This window comes from Myotis brandtii, unplaced genomic scaffold (assembly GCF_000412655.1).
Source record: "Myotis brandtii unplaced genomic scaffold, ASM41265v1 scaffold693, whole genome shotgun sequence".
In the NCBI taxonomy this organism is placed as follows: Eukaryota; Metazoa; Chordata; class Mammalia; order Chiroptera; family Vespertilionidae; genus Myotis; species Myotis brandtii.
The window spans coordinates 1,651,913-1,664,039 of record NW_005370710.1 but is presented as its reverse complement, the minus strand read 5'-3'; the positions used below and the strand labels follow the sequence as shown (position 1 = coordinate 1,664,039).

The 12,127-nt window shown below is 54.3% G+C and overlaps 1 protein-coding gene and 1 long non-coding RNA gene across 2 annotated transcripts; both read right to left on the bottom strand.

The window, feature by feature from the left end:
* Positions 1-459: 459 nt before the first annotated feature.
* Positions 460-8,729, bottom strand: LRRN1 (leucine rich repeat neuronal 1). The gene is made up of 4 exons (XM_005881919.2): positions 8,724-8,729; positions 7,161-7,300; positions 4,269-4,396; positions 460-3,591 (listed from the first exon to the last, which is right to left on the bottom strand). The coding sequence occupies exons 1-4, from the start codon at positions 8,727-8,729 to the stop codon at positions 1,283-1,285; spliced, it is 2,583 nt and encodes an 860-aa protein (XP_005881981.1). The 3' UTR covers positions 460-1,282.
* A 918-nt stretch (positions 8,730-9,647) lies between these two features.
* On the bottom strand, positions 9,648-11,522 carry LOC106724023. Its single transcript, XR_001359775.1, has 2 exons — positions 9,934-11,522; positions 9,648-9,851 (listed from the first exon to the last, which is right to left on the bottom strand). It is a non-coding gene; the product is annotated as an uncharacterized LOC106724023 (long non-coding RNA).
* Between the last annotated feature and the right edge of the window lie 605 nt (positions 11,523-12,127).

Here is a 12,127-nt window from a genome sequence, read left to right as displayed (position 1 = left end):
CTGGAATACTACTAACTCTGTGATTGGCACTCCGCTGGGGCGCGTGGCTACTACTATAATATCAGATTTTAACAAAACCCTTACAGAGAAGGAATGAGACATATCCTACGCATATCTCTCTCTCCTCCCCCTTCTCTCCCCCCTCCCTCCTTCCCTCTCCCTCTCCCCATATATATCTCCATCCGTGTTTAGTTATGCATAGGATACAGCAATACACCTTTTTTCTTCATATGAACTGTTTCCTCCATTGGGTCTGGTCAGTAATATTTAAAATATAGAAATCCTGTCCATTAAAACATCTGCATCAAAATAGATATTTCTTCCCCTACAAAAAGACTTCAAAACTCTTTAGGGCCCAGTTTTGAAAAGCATCACGTGGTAGCCGGTTTATCTGGGTGGTTGGTTTGAGGGGCATGAAAAATAGCACGCTGCCACTAGCAAGAACTATGGGATACGTTATTGCAAGTGTTCTAAAAAATCAGAACAAAACTAATTTATTAGAGTCCTGTCTTCACTGTACACCACATGTTGGTGAGTGAAACACACCAAAGGTATTGTCTTTTTCTTTCAAAAGTGTCTACTAAAGATAAAAAGAAGAAGGTAACAAGTAACATGTGGTTTGTTACATTAAAAAAACCTGATATAGAACGTGTTTCTATTGCCTGTTAGCTTGGCCTAAGCCTCTTTAACGATTGATTACAAAAAGAAACGTCCGTGTTCAAAGGCAAACATTCAAGTCAGTGGATACAAGGTTACAGTGCAGTCAACTAACACCATTCAAAGCAGGTAACAGTCTAGCCGTGGTCACTTGAGTTGAAAGTCTGTGGACCAAGTGGCTGCCAAGGGCCCACGCTGCTCCTCAACCACGTGGACGCTTTGGGGAGGACGCGGTGCTTTCTGCCGATGGCTTCGGAAGACGGGGTCACGCTGCCGGCCACGGCACAGGGGAACCCCAGCCTGCCACTGATCATTGCATGGAGCATGGTCGTTAGAACAGCATCATTGAGTTTAGCAGAACAACTAAAACCAAAGAATAATCATAATAAAATCATAATCATAAGAATGGTAAGAATAAAAACCGAACACACTCCGGAAGCCCAGGCTCGCTGCGATACGCTCCACTAAGAAAACAAACAAAAAAACACAAAAAACTGAGATGGCCACCCGGCCCCTCCGCTCTGCCCCAAAGTCCAAAATACAAAAGTCTCCCACGTGTTACTTTTGCAGAATAAAGCAAAAGCGTCTTTGTGCTCCTCGCTGCCAGAGCAGCGTCTCCCCGGCGTTACCACATGTAATAGCTCCTGGACGTGTCCACCTGGGCGGGCTTGGCCTCCGCGGCCCCGTCCTTGTCCTTCTCGGGGTCCCCTTCCCAGAGGTTGATGAGCGGGGGGTACAGCTCGTTGAGCGGGATCGACGAGGTCTTCTGCATGTACTTTTTCAACGAGTGGTGGTAGTTTTTCCTCTTGAACCTTTTGGCGACGTACACGGCCGTGGACGCGAGGCTGACGACGGCGAACATGGAGCCCATGACGGCGGCCAGGGCCGTGCTGGCGTCCTGGTCGGAGAGGTCCAGGGCGAAGGCGGCCGTTTTGGTGGTGACGTTGACACAGGACCGCTGCGTCTGCTGGTGGACGTTGGACACGGTGAGGCATACCTCGTAGTCGGTGGACGGCTGCAGGTGCGTGAGGTTGTACTCGTGGACGTCCACGGGCACCCGGGCCGTGTAGGTGATGTGCGGGTTGTCGACCTTCATGGTGGCCGAGGACCACTTGAGGTTCGACGTCATGACGTTGGAGGTCACTTTCCAGGACACGAGGATGGAGTGGGACTCCGTCTGCTTCACGTACATTTTCAGCACCTGGGCCCCGTCCAGGAGGGTCCCGTTGACCTTCACCGTGACCACGCGCGTGTCGGCGCCTTCCACATTCTGGGCCACGCAGGTGTACCTCCCGGAATCTTCCGTGCGGACGTTGGGGATCTCCAAGGTGCCCTCACTACTCAGCGTGTACCTGTCGGAGAGCGTGTCCCCGGTTATCTTCCTCCCAAGGGGCGTGACCCAGTAGATCTCGGGCTCTGGCTCAGCCAGGGCCCGGCAGTCCAGGAGCACCGTGGCGCCGAGCTCCGCGCTCAGGTGGCCGGGGAAGGCATCGTGGGCGATCATGGGGAGGCAGCGCTCGCCCGCGTCCCGGGCCAGCGCGTCCTTCACCGGCTGCCCCCGCAGCTCGGGTGGCGCGGCGCAGAGCATGGACAGCGGCTCCATGAATCGGATGCTGGTCGTGTTGGCGGCCACCCAGCGGAGGACGCAGTCGCACCGCAGCGGGTTGCTGTGGATGCCGATCTCACGCAGGTTGGGGAGTGATGCCACGGTGGCCCGGTATACGGCGTGGAGGGCGTTGTTGTTCAGCATGAGGCTCTCCAGCGCGGGCACGCCGCGGAAGGCCCGGCGGTGGACGTAGGAGAGCTTGGGGTTGTTGGTGGCCTCCAGCTTGGTGAGCTCGGGCAGGTTGTCGAGGGCGTAGCGGTCCACGGACACCAGCTCCCCCATGTTGTTGAGCCCCAGCTCCTTCAGCCGGAGCATGTTCCGGAAGTCCCCCTCCTGGATTTTGTGGATGGGGTTCTTGTTGAGGTCGAGGAACTTCAAATTGGGGACTTTCTGCAGGGCCAGCTGGGGGACCTTGACCAGCCTGTTGTCGTAAAAGGACAGGCTCTCCAGGCTGTCCAGGCCCACCAGCGCGTTCCCGGGCACGTCGGTGAGGCACATGCCCGCCAGCACCAAGCTCCGCAGGTTCGCGAGGGGCCGGAAGTTCATGTCCAGGATGCCGACCACGGGGTTCTCACCGATCATGAGGATCTCCAGGTTGGGCGTGGCCTCGAACCAGCGGCTGTCGATCACCCTGAGCCTGTTGGAGTTGAGGTGCAGCCGCAGCAGGTTGCGCAGGCCGGCGAAGGCGCGCGCCGAGATGGCGCGGATCTGGTTGTGGTTGATGTAGAGCTCCTGCAGGCTGCCCAGGTCCTGCAGGCAGCGGTCGGGCAGCTCGGCGATCTGGTTCTCCTCCAGGTGCAGTGTGGTGAGCCGGCTCAGGTTGGCCAGCCCCACCTCGCGGATGCTGCTGAAGTTGTTCTGCGAGACGTCGAGCTCCGTCAGGTTGCAGAGCTGCTGCAGCTCGTCGGCCGTGGCCGCGATGCTGTTGCTCTGCAGCAGCAGCACCTGCGTGTCGCTGGACAGGTTGCCGGGGATGCGGGTGAGGCGCAGGTCGTTGCAGTCCACGGTGGTGGCCTCACGGTAGGTGGACTGTGGGGTGAACCAGGGCCGGACCTCGCACACGCACAGCTGTGGGCACTCGCCACTCTGCGTTTTTTTGCCGGCCCGCCCTGCCTGCGCACCTCTCAGCAGCTGGGGAACGCCCCGGAGCGACCCGCGAACATTCAAGCAAAGTCTCGGTGGCGCGGCGGAGAGTTCCGGAGCCCGCAGGACGGTTCTCTGGAGTTTTCGGAGGCCAGGACGCCAGAGCCTCTCAGCTGTGGCTCTCCATCCCGGGCTCGCCCACGGCCGGCACAGGGCCCGCGGCCTGATCCAATCTGCAGGTGCGCCTGGAATGCGAGTGGGACAGACGTTACGTTTATCCCGACACCCTCCATCCTAGCCTTTCTCGGTCTGCTGAGCAGACACAGACCCTCCAAACGTAACAGCAGGATGTTCCACGCAGCTCAGCAAGCTCTGAGTTGCAGGCACTTTGACTATAGTCACTGCACTAACCTGGTTCCCCTTTACAGTTAAATTGGGACTGCTCATGTTATTGGGTAAAATCATCATCATCTTCATCATCACACACACACACTCACACACACACTCACACACACTTAATAGGAACATTCAGAAAAACCCACAGATGTCATTAAAAACACACACACAAAAGTGACTTTAGAAACTACATGTCCCAGGTGTCAAAAAATGTACACACACTTCAGTAGCCGATAGCTCAATTTTGAAAATAAAATGTATTTTAATAAATATGCCTTTGTAATTATTCAAAGTGTCTTATACTTTTGGGGGGACGCCCTATATTTATGGCACCAAAAAATAAAAAATACAAAAGGTCAAAAACAAAACAGGGCAGGCAGGTCTGCCAGCCTTTTGACCCTGGAGTCGAGGTGAGTGTGGCCTCTGGCTTCAGCTGCAGTTGTGTGACCTTGAGGGAGTCGTCAGCGCTTTCTTCCTGAGGCTCCGTCTCCTTTTTCAGAAAACAGATCCTAAAAGCTCCTCTTACGTGGGGCGGGGAGGACTCGCAGGCTGGTACGGGCAGAGCTTGGGCAGAGCGCCTGGCACTGGCCGCAGATGGTAGCGGTCATTTCCAGGTTCGCTGCCTCCCGCTGGGTCTGAAGCTCCGTGTGGGTGCTGAGCACGACAGCAAGGAGTGGGTGGCTGGCGGCAGCAGAGCATGCTTTGTGGCGTCAGCAACTCCAGGTTCTGAAAGGCCTGGCCGGAGCCTCCCCCAGGGCAGTAGGTGGCTGGTGCGGGGAGAGCCCGAGAGTTTGCCGCGAGCTCTTTTCTTTTTTTAAAAAAATATATTTTTATTGATTTCAGAGAGGAAGAGAGAGGGAGAGAGAGAGAAACATCAATGATGGGCGAGAATCTGACTGGCTGCCTCCTGCACGCCCCAACACTGGGAATGGAGCCCGCAACCCGGGCACGTGCCCTGACCAGGAATCAAACCGTGACCTCCTGGGTCATAGGATGATGCTCAACCACGGAGCCACCGTGGCCGAAATGCTGGAGCTCTTTATGGAGGGTTTATTGTATTTCCTCTGGGAAGTCGAGACGGTCTTGCAAATGCATTCTGAACGCTGACCCTGCACCGACTACTTTGGAAGACATTCGTTTCGTGGACTCTTGTCTGGCCCCTGACCCTTTCTGAGTCTTACATGTCGTCCTCCAACCATTTTCCCAAATGATGCTCCTTGTTCACACATTAGCCAGAGCGAAACACCTGTACCGTGGCTCAGGGACCGCAGATGGAGGAGGGTGTGTCTGGGAGGAAGGGCTGTAACAGTCTCCCTATCCCTGCAAGGACACAATGAAGCAAGCGGATCCCTGCAAGGACGAGGCTCCTGTGCGTCGGGAACTGCTCCCGGGAGCCCGCACCCTCATCAGCGAGCCGGGCCCCGTGGCCGAGCCCCCGCATGAGGACACCAGGGAAGGGCTTCATTTGGGCTTCACCCCACCTTCCCAGCTGACCTTGAGCCGGTCTGGAAACTTTGTGTCCTGTTTTATTGTCTTAGACTAAGTAGGTTGAGAGGAGAGCTCGCAGCGTCCGCGGCCAGAGGGACCTCAGGAACCATCTTCTCAGCCAGCTCTCCTCGGGGTGAAAACGACTTCTGGCCGTTCTCTGTGAGGTGATGCTCCTTCCCTCCCCGCTTTGTGCTATTTAAATGCTACGGAGGCATGGAGTTCGATTAGGCCAAGGATCTCAAGCTGCGCCAGGGGTTGGGTAGGTGAGGTCACTGAGCCTAACACAGGCCTGGTAAGAAGCTGGAGGGTGCATGCACTCCCAACCCCCCGGAAATGTGCAACTGCACAAGCCGAGCAAAACTGCCTGCTTTCTGAGGCTTTTTATAGCCTGTGGCCGGTTTGCAACGTCTGAATCACAGAAGAAAGTAATAATAATATCACCCACGATGCTTATTAGCTAGTGGGAGTGTTTGACAACTAGATGATGAGCTAGACATTTGGGGATGTTATTGGCACAGGGTCCGTGTGTGAAAACCTACCCTTAGCCCAGTCTGCTACGCACCGTGCATCTCTGCTCTGAAGAAAACATAGCGCTTGTTAAAGGCGCATCCCATTTACAAAAATCGATCCTCATTCCTTTTCTTGGAAGACCTACTTTCAGAGGCAGCACCTGAGAGATCCCCCGGGTGATGAGAGGTGGCCCAGTTCGCTGGCGGAGGAGCCGCATAAATCCCGGACTCAGCATTTCCTAATCTGAGCACTTGACATTTCTCTGCTGGTCCTCCCGGTTCCCACAGGAACATTGGATTGTCCTTCCCCTGGTTTTATTTTCTCCCCCTTTTCTTCTTGTATTTGTTATTATTTTTATTCATTGCCAGGGTCTCAGGCATTCTCTGGTGCGTGTGGGTGGTGTAAAGGCACTAATGCACGTCACATGGCCATCCCAAAGAACCCCCGGTGGTCATCGGATGAGCGGGCTGTCCAAGAAGTAGCAGAAGCACAGATCGGCCCGCAGGGAGCAGGTCAGCTCTCGAAGGCGATGCCCATCCCCCCCAATGGCTGAGCTGCACATGTCAGAGTCAAGATCCGGGTGCGGCTCATCTGTTTGCCAAGGAGCTCGGCAGCACGGGGATACCATTTCTTAATTTTAAAAGAAACGCGTGAACTTGATCTTTGCAGCTTGTTCTAGGACCTCGCAGGCAAGGCTAGTACTTGCACACGGACTGTCTCAGCTCATTGCCGACCTCATTTTCCCTGCCATATTGTGAAAAGTCACTCACCAGATACAGTTTGAAGAATTCTTATACCTGGTATCTGTCAAATCCCTTTAACCCTGAGAGTCTGTGACAGGCAAAGGACGCAGGACCAGGGAAAAAGGATTGTTTTCTGTTTAACTCGCTTGTAGGACCGAGAAAGTTCCTTGTTTTTCTTTATAAGAAATGAACTGTTTGCATAGTCAGAGCCGTCAAGTAGCAATTTAGCATCGTCAAGTTGGGAGTGGACAGGTGGCTGAGCGGATGGGAGGCTGAGCAGACGAACAGCTAAGTGGATGGGTGGGTAAGCGGTCGGAAGGCTAAGTGGATGGGAGGCTGAGCGGATGGGAGGCTGAGTGGACGGGAGGCTGAGTGGACGGACGGCTGAGCGGACACAACAGGAAGCGACACCTGGGCTGCTTTATGCTCCTTTTTAGCACCAGCAAGTGCAGTGACATGAAAACTGCCACGGAACCCATTCATTTTAGTCTTTTTACAAATTATTTTAATTCTCTCCTCATAATATGCCCATATGAAATAATTGCTCTGTAATTACCACCATGATTGCATGTTAAATAAACGTGAACTCCTCCGTGTGGCGGCCTCACTCTGCCTCCCCAGCTCTGTCTCTTCACACCCTTTTCAGCCCTTCCCAGGGCACTGCTCGGCGTTCTCACGGCGGACGGAGACTCGCCAGGCCGTGCCAGTACACGCTGCGCAGGAGCCGCTGCCAGCGGTCTGGGTGACGTGTCCAGAACTGCAGACAGGCCGCTGGAGAGGCAGACTCATCGGGGTTGGCACGGACAGGGCAGGTGCGCTGCGGACACCAACACCGTCGAGCTCGGGATGCCAGCCACGTCCAGCAACCCCAGGAGCCTCTGCCAGACCGGCTTGTGCGCCCAGGCCAGTTCAGGTTCAGTGTCACAGTGAACATGACTCTCATCAAGGAAATGGCAAAGGCTTTCACTTCTTCAGGATATTTATTGCAGTTTTCTTTACTCAAGGAGAATTCTGTACCATTGTGATCACATACATGTATATATATATTGTATATATGTACATATATTTAAATATGTTTATTGATTTCAGAGAGGAAGAGAGAGGGAGAGAGAGATGGAAACATCAATGATGAGAGAGAACCATCGATCGGCTGCCTCCTGCCTACTGGGCCTTGAGCCCGCAACCCAGGCATGTGCCCTGACTGGGAATCCAACTGTGACCTCCTGGTTCATAGGTTGAAGCTCAACCACTGAGCCACACCTGCAGTGTTGGTTATATATTTTTTTAATCTGCTGGTAATTTTTATTAACTACCTGACATTTTAACAGAATTCTTATTTAAAAAAATTGAACATCCAATGTTCTTAAGGTGGGAGCCTGTACTTTTTTTTTCCCCTTTATTGATTTTTAGAGAGAGGAAGGGAGAGGAATAAAGAGATAGAGACATCACCCGGCATGTGCCCTGACCAGGAATCGAACCCGTGGCCTCTTGGTTCTTGGGTTGATGCGCAATCTCCAAGCCACACCAGCCGGGCGGGAGCCTGTCTGTTTTAGCTCAGATCCACTGACACACCTCTAGAGTCTGACTCCTTAGCATTTACAGTTAGAAGACGAAGCGTTTAAACCGGAGCCTGGGAAAATGCCAAGCACACAGCCCCTCCCTCGGAGATGGACATATGGGAAGGTACCAACATTTAGCATCAAGCTCTGCTCCTCGCGGTTAGAGACAGCGGCGCGGGGGTGCATGGCTGTGTCTGCCCTTCGACTCGACAGACCCCAGGCACCCTGTGCTTCCACGGAACGCCATCCCTTGGGAAGAAGCAAAATGAAGCCATCTGTCCCTGAGCTCTTAAAATCAACTTGGCTTCGAGCTCCTGTGCTAAATGGTTTTTATACGACTATTTGCTCTAATACGGATCTAAAGAACTTGGTTTTCTTCATCATTGAGAAGTGTGCCCGCCAGCGCAACCTTCCCTCCGCAGGGCGGGGGCCAGGGGCCTCCCAGGAAGTGTCACCTTGTCCCAAGGACAGGGCGGGGCAGGACGCAGTGCTAAGGGGGCCCAGCGCAGAAGTGCCCCCTGCTCTCACGCTCCGTGGGGGCTGAGGCCACTGCTCCGTCTTACAAGTGGCTCAGAGCTGAAAGGACCAGTGGCGACCCCCACAGCTGCTGGGGAAATGCCGAGAGGGACCCACATTTGCAGCACTGGAGGGCGGGGCCCTGGTGTGATGCCACCTCCTTACCCGCATCCCCCGGGTGGAGACGGAGTGCCCGCAGCCTCCGGGCACACACACACGAATACGACCTTGTGATGAAGCAACAAGGTCGCTTGGTACTGAAGGTCAGGCTCGGGGAACCGGTGCATGTAATTTCTGGGAAGCTGAGGGTCTCCTAGGAAGTGGTAGTTCCAATCTTTCAATCTTTAATACCCACCTCTTGCCTTTGATAGGGGTTGTTGTTGTTGTTATTTTCTTAAATATGTTTTTATTGATGTCAGAGAGGAAGGGAGAGGGAGCGAGAGAGAGAAACATCAATGATGAGGATCATTGATTGGCTGCCTCCTGCACGCCCCACACTGAGGATCGAGCTTAAAACCAGGGCATGTGACCTTGACAGGGAATCAAATCTGGGACCTTTCAGTCTGCAGGCTGATGCTCTATCCACTGAGCCAAACCAGCTAGGGTATTATTATTATTATTAAGACATATTCCTTCCCTGCCCTGATAAGGAACTCATACTGGCCCCCAATCTCAAGTCTTTGTTACTATTTTCTTCCAATTTTCCCTTTTCCTCCTAAAAGTGGCCCCCTGAGGGGGAAAACATTCTAGTGAATTAGGATTTCTGGTAATCAGGTTTTTAAATTGTTTTGGCGAATTGAAATCGGTTCACGCCACCTCCTTGAGTTGGAAATAGCTCATTACGAAGTCTCTTCGGTGCCAAGGCGTTGCCCTGTGAGGATGCACTAAGACCCTTGGTCCAGCAGTCAAAGGGCTCGGATTGAGGACGCCGTCAACCAGGGCGCGGGAGGGGACGGTCCTTCGTCACACCATCCAGGCCTCCCTGTCACCAACGGGGCCAAGGGCCCGCGGGGAACCTCCCAGGGCCCGCACGCATCAGAAATCCTGGCGCTTTCCTTCATCTCGTCTCCATCCCCAGCCGTTATGAAATTAAGAGCAACAAGAATAACTTTAATGGAACACCCCTGTCGTCACCCATAACCGTGACATCAGGAAATAGCCCGATGCCGGTGCACGCTCGCCTTTATTCCCGGACGTCCCAGCTTCCCCATGGCCGCCGTGGTGACTTTCTGAACTTGACATACTGGGCTCATCTGTTTCATAAAGTGAAATGGAAGGCATCGCTTAGCAGGGCTGCGTAAAAAGACCCTTCCTTAATAAGATACGTTTCGGAATAAATCGTGGGCCGTCTTCTCTCTCCAGAACGAACACCCACCTTGAACGTTTTCTCTGTTCAGATGCTTATAACCGAGAGCAGTCGATGCTTCCAGTCACGTGTGGATGAGGATCCTGAGGACGCAATCTGGAAATAGGACCAGCGGGTGAGAATCATTTTCTTGGGAAATGAAGCAACTTGAAGCAGGAAGCTTTGGCGATGTGGCTGGAGACACAGGCAGGTAGCTGATTTTTGCTTCAGGGCTTCTAAGCCTCAAACATCTAATTGGCGAGAAGCCCTGGGTTCGGAAATATTACCACCAACGTGTGGCTGGTCATTCAAAACCGTTCCAAATGCCCACAGGAGCAACGGGAAAGAGTTGGAATCCTTTGCAGAGCGGCAGTTCTGGGTCCGGCCCTGGCAGAGGGTGGGGGTGGACAGGGTTGGGAGGGGTCACTGGCCAACGGTGTGCTTTTCTTCCCAATTCCAAGTTCTGAGACATTTTAGGCGCATGGAGGTGTCATGGCGGGTGTGTTTACACCACAGGCATTGGCAGGCACTGCACGTCAGGGCTCGTGTGGCGCCGGCCGCTGACCACTCCCCGGCAGGCCGCCCGTGGGAAAGCACCGGAGCACACAGTGGGAACAGGTGCGAGAAGTAGGGACTCGCTCCCCTTGGATGAGATTCAGGTTCTGCCAACATAGGGGCGAAGTCAGGACAGGAGGTCAGACAGTGCCTCGATACGGGCCCTTACTGCCTTGCTAAGGAGTTTCCCCAACTTCTTACACGTGGCCGATACCCAGCAGGAAGCGGATGGTACACTAGTACATAGTCAAAAGGGAGGAATAAAGAAAGTCTTCAAAAGGGACCATTTACAAGGCCCGGGCAAGGCTAAGGCAAACTCCCAAGGGATGGACAAGCACCGCTGTTATCTGCGCGTCCTGCTGAGAAATGCTGGTAGGCGAGCTCTCCTCCGTCCCCTGCGATCACCACGTGGTGAGTGTGAGAACGTAGTCATGTGTCGATACAAAGAAGGAGCTGGAACAGAGGACGGGGGCGGCACGCCGACTCAGAGCCGAGATCCCGTGTGATGCACCGTGATGACTGCGATCAGGCCGTCTGCCCACGGAGGACAATTCGCTGTCAACCAGGTTTCACAGTCATTAGCGCCCTAATGCGATCACTCTCCGTCTGCGTCTCCTAGAGGGTCTGGCTCGCTCACCACCACCAGTCACCCCTCGCGTGCCGACACCAGCCAGATGTGGCCAGATGTGGCCGGGTGCGAGCGCCACAGCGGGGACGGTGAATAGGAGCGACACCACATGCGAGGCACCTGCGGGCCACGCGGGAGGGAAGCTCTGAGATGGCCCCAGGCCGGTGTTCATACCGTGGACACCTGTCACCTGTGGGCAAATGGGGGTGCCGTCAGCCAGCCTGTGTCTTCATTGGGGGCGGGGAGGAGGTTCATCTCCAACCAAAGGAAAACGTATGACAGGGCTGGGGGAGGGGAGACAACGAAAAGCAGAAAATAAAAGGTGAAGTAGCCCTGGCCCGTGTGGCTCAGCGGATAGAGCGTCAGCTTGAGGACTGGAAGGTCGGGGTCCGAGACCTGGCCAAGGGCACCTACCTGGGTGGCAGGTTCCATCCCCGGCACCCGGCTGGGGTGCGTGTGGGAGGCAACCAGTCGATGTCTCTCTCTCATCAGTGTTTCTCTCTCTCCCTCCGCCCCTCCCTTCCACTCTCTGAAAATCAATGGAAAAAATATCCTCGGGTGAGGATTAACAACAAAAAAAAATTTTTTTAAAAAGAAAGTGAAATTCAAACCCAGGCCTGCATGGTCCAAAACTGTGTTTCCTGTTCCGTTGGGCATTTCCACCAACCATCACTTCATTCTCCTCCCTCTCTCCCCATCCTCTCTGCCCTAGGAGTCTGGTAGCTCCCCTGGGCCAGAAGTACCACCACCCACATTCCTCACCCCCCACAGCCCCTCCTAACAGCCCTGCTGGTCTCCATGCCTCTAATGAGTACTTTCTGATTAATCACACTTCCGTGGCATTCACCTCATAAAGGCATCCCCAGATGAGCTCGACTCCCTGCATCGGCCTCTGAATAAGGCAGCGGTGTCTCTGCGTCTAATGCAGGTTACGACCTGCTCGTGTCTGCCGAGCGCTGTAGGAAATACCCGAGAAAGTGGCGCAGAAGCAGCAGGAGGCGCCTGGGAGACGCAAGACGTGGAAACCCCTCTGGGCTCCAC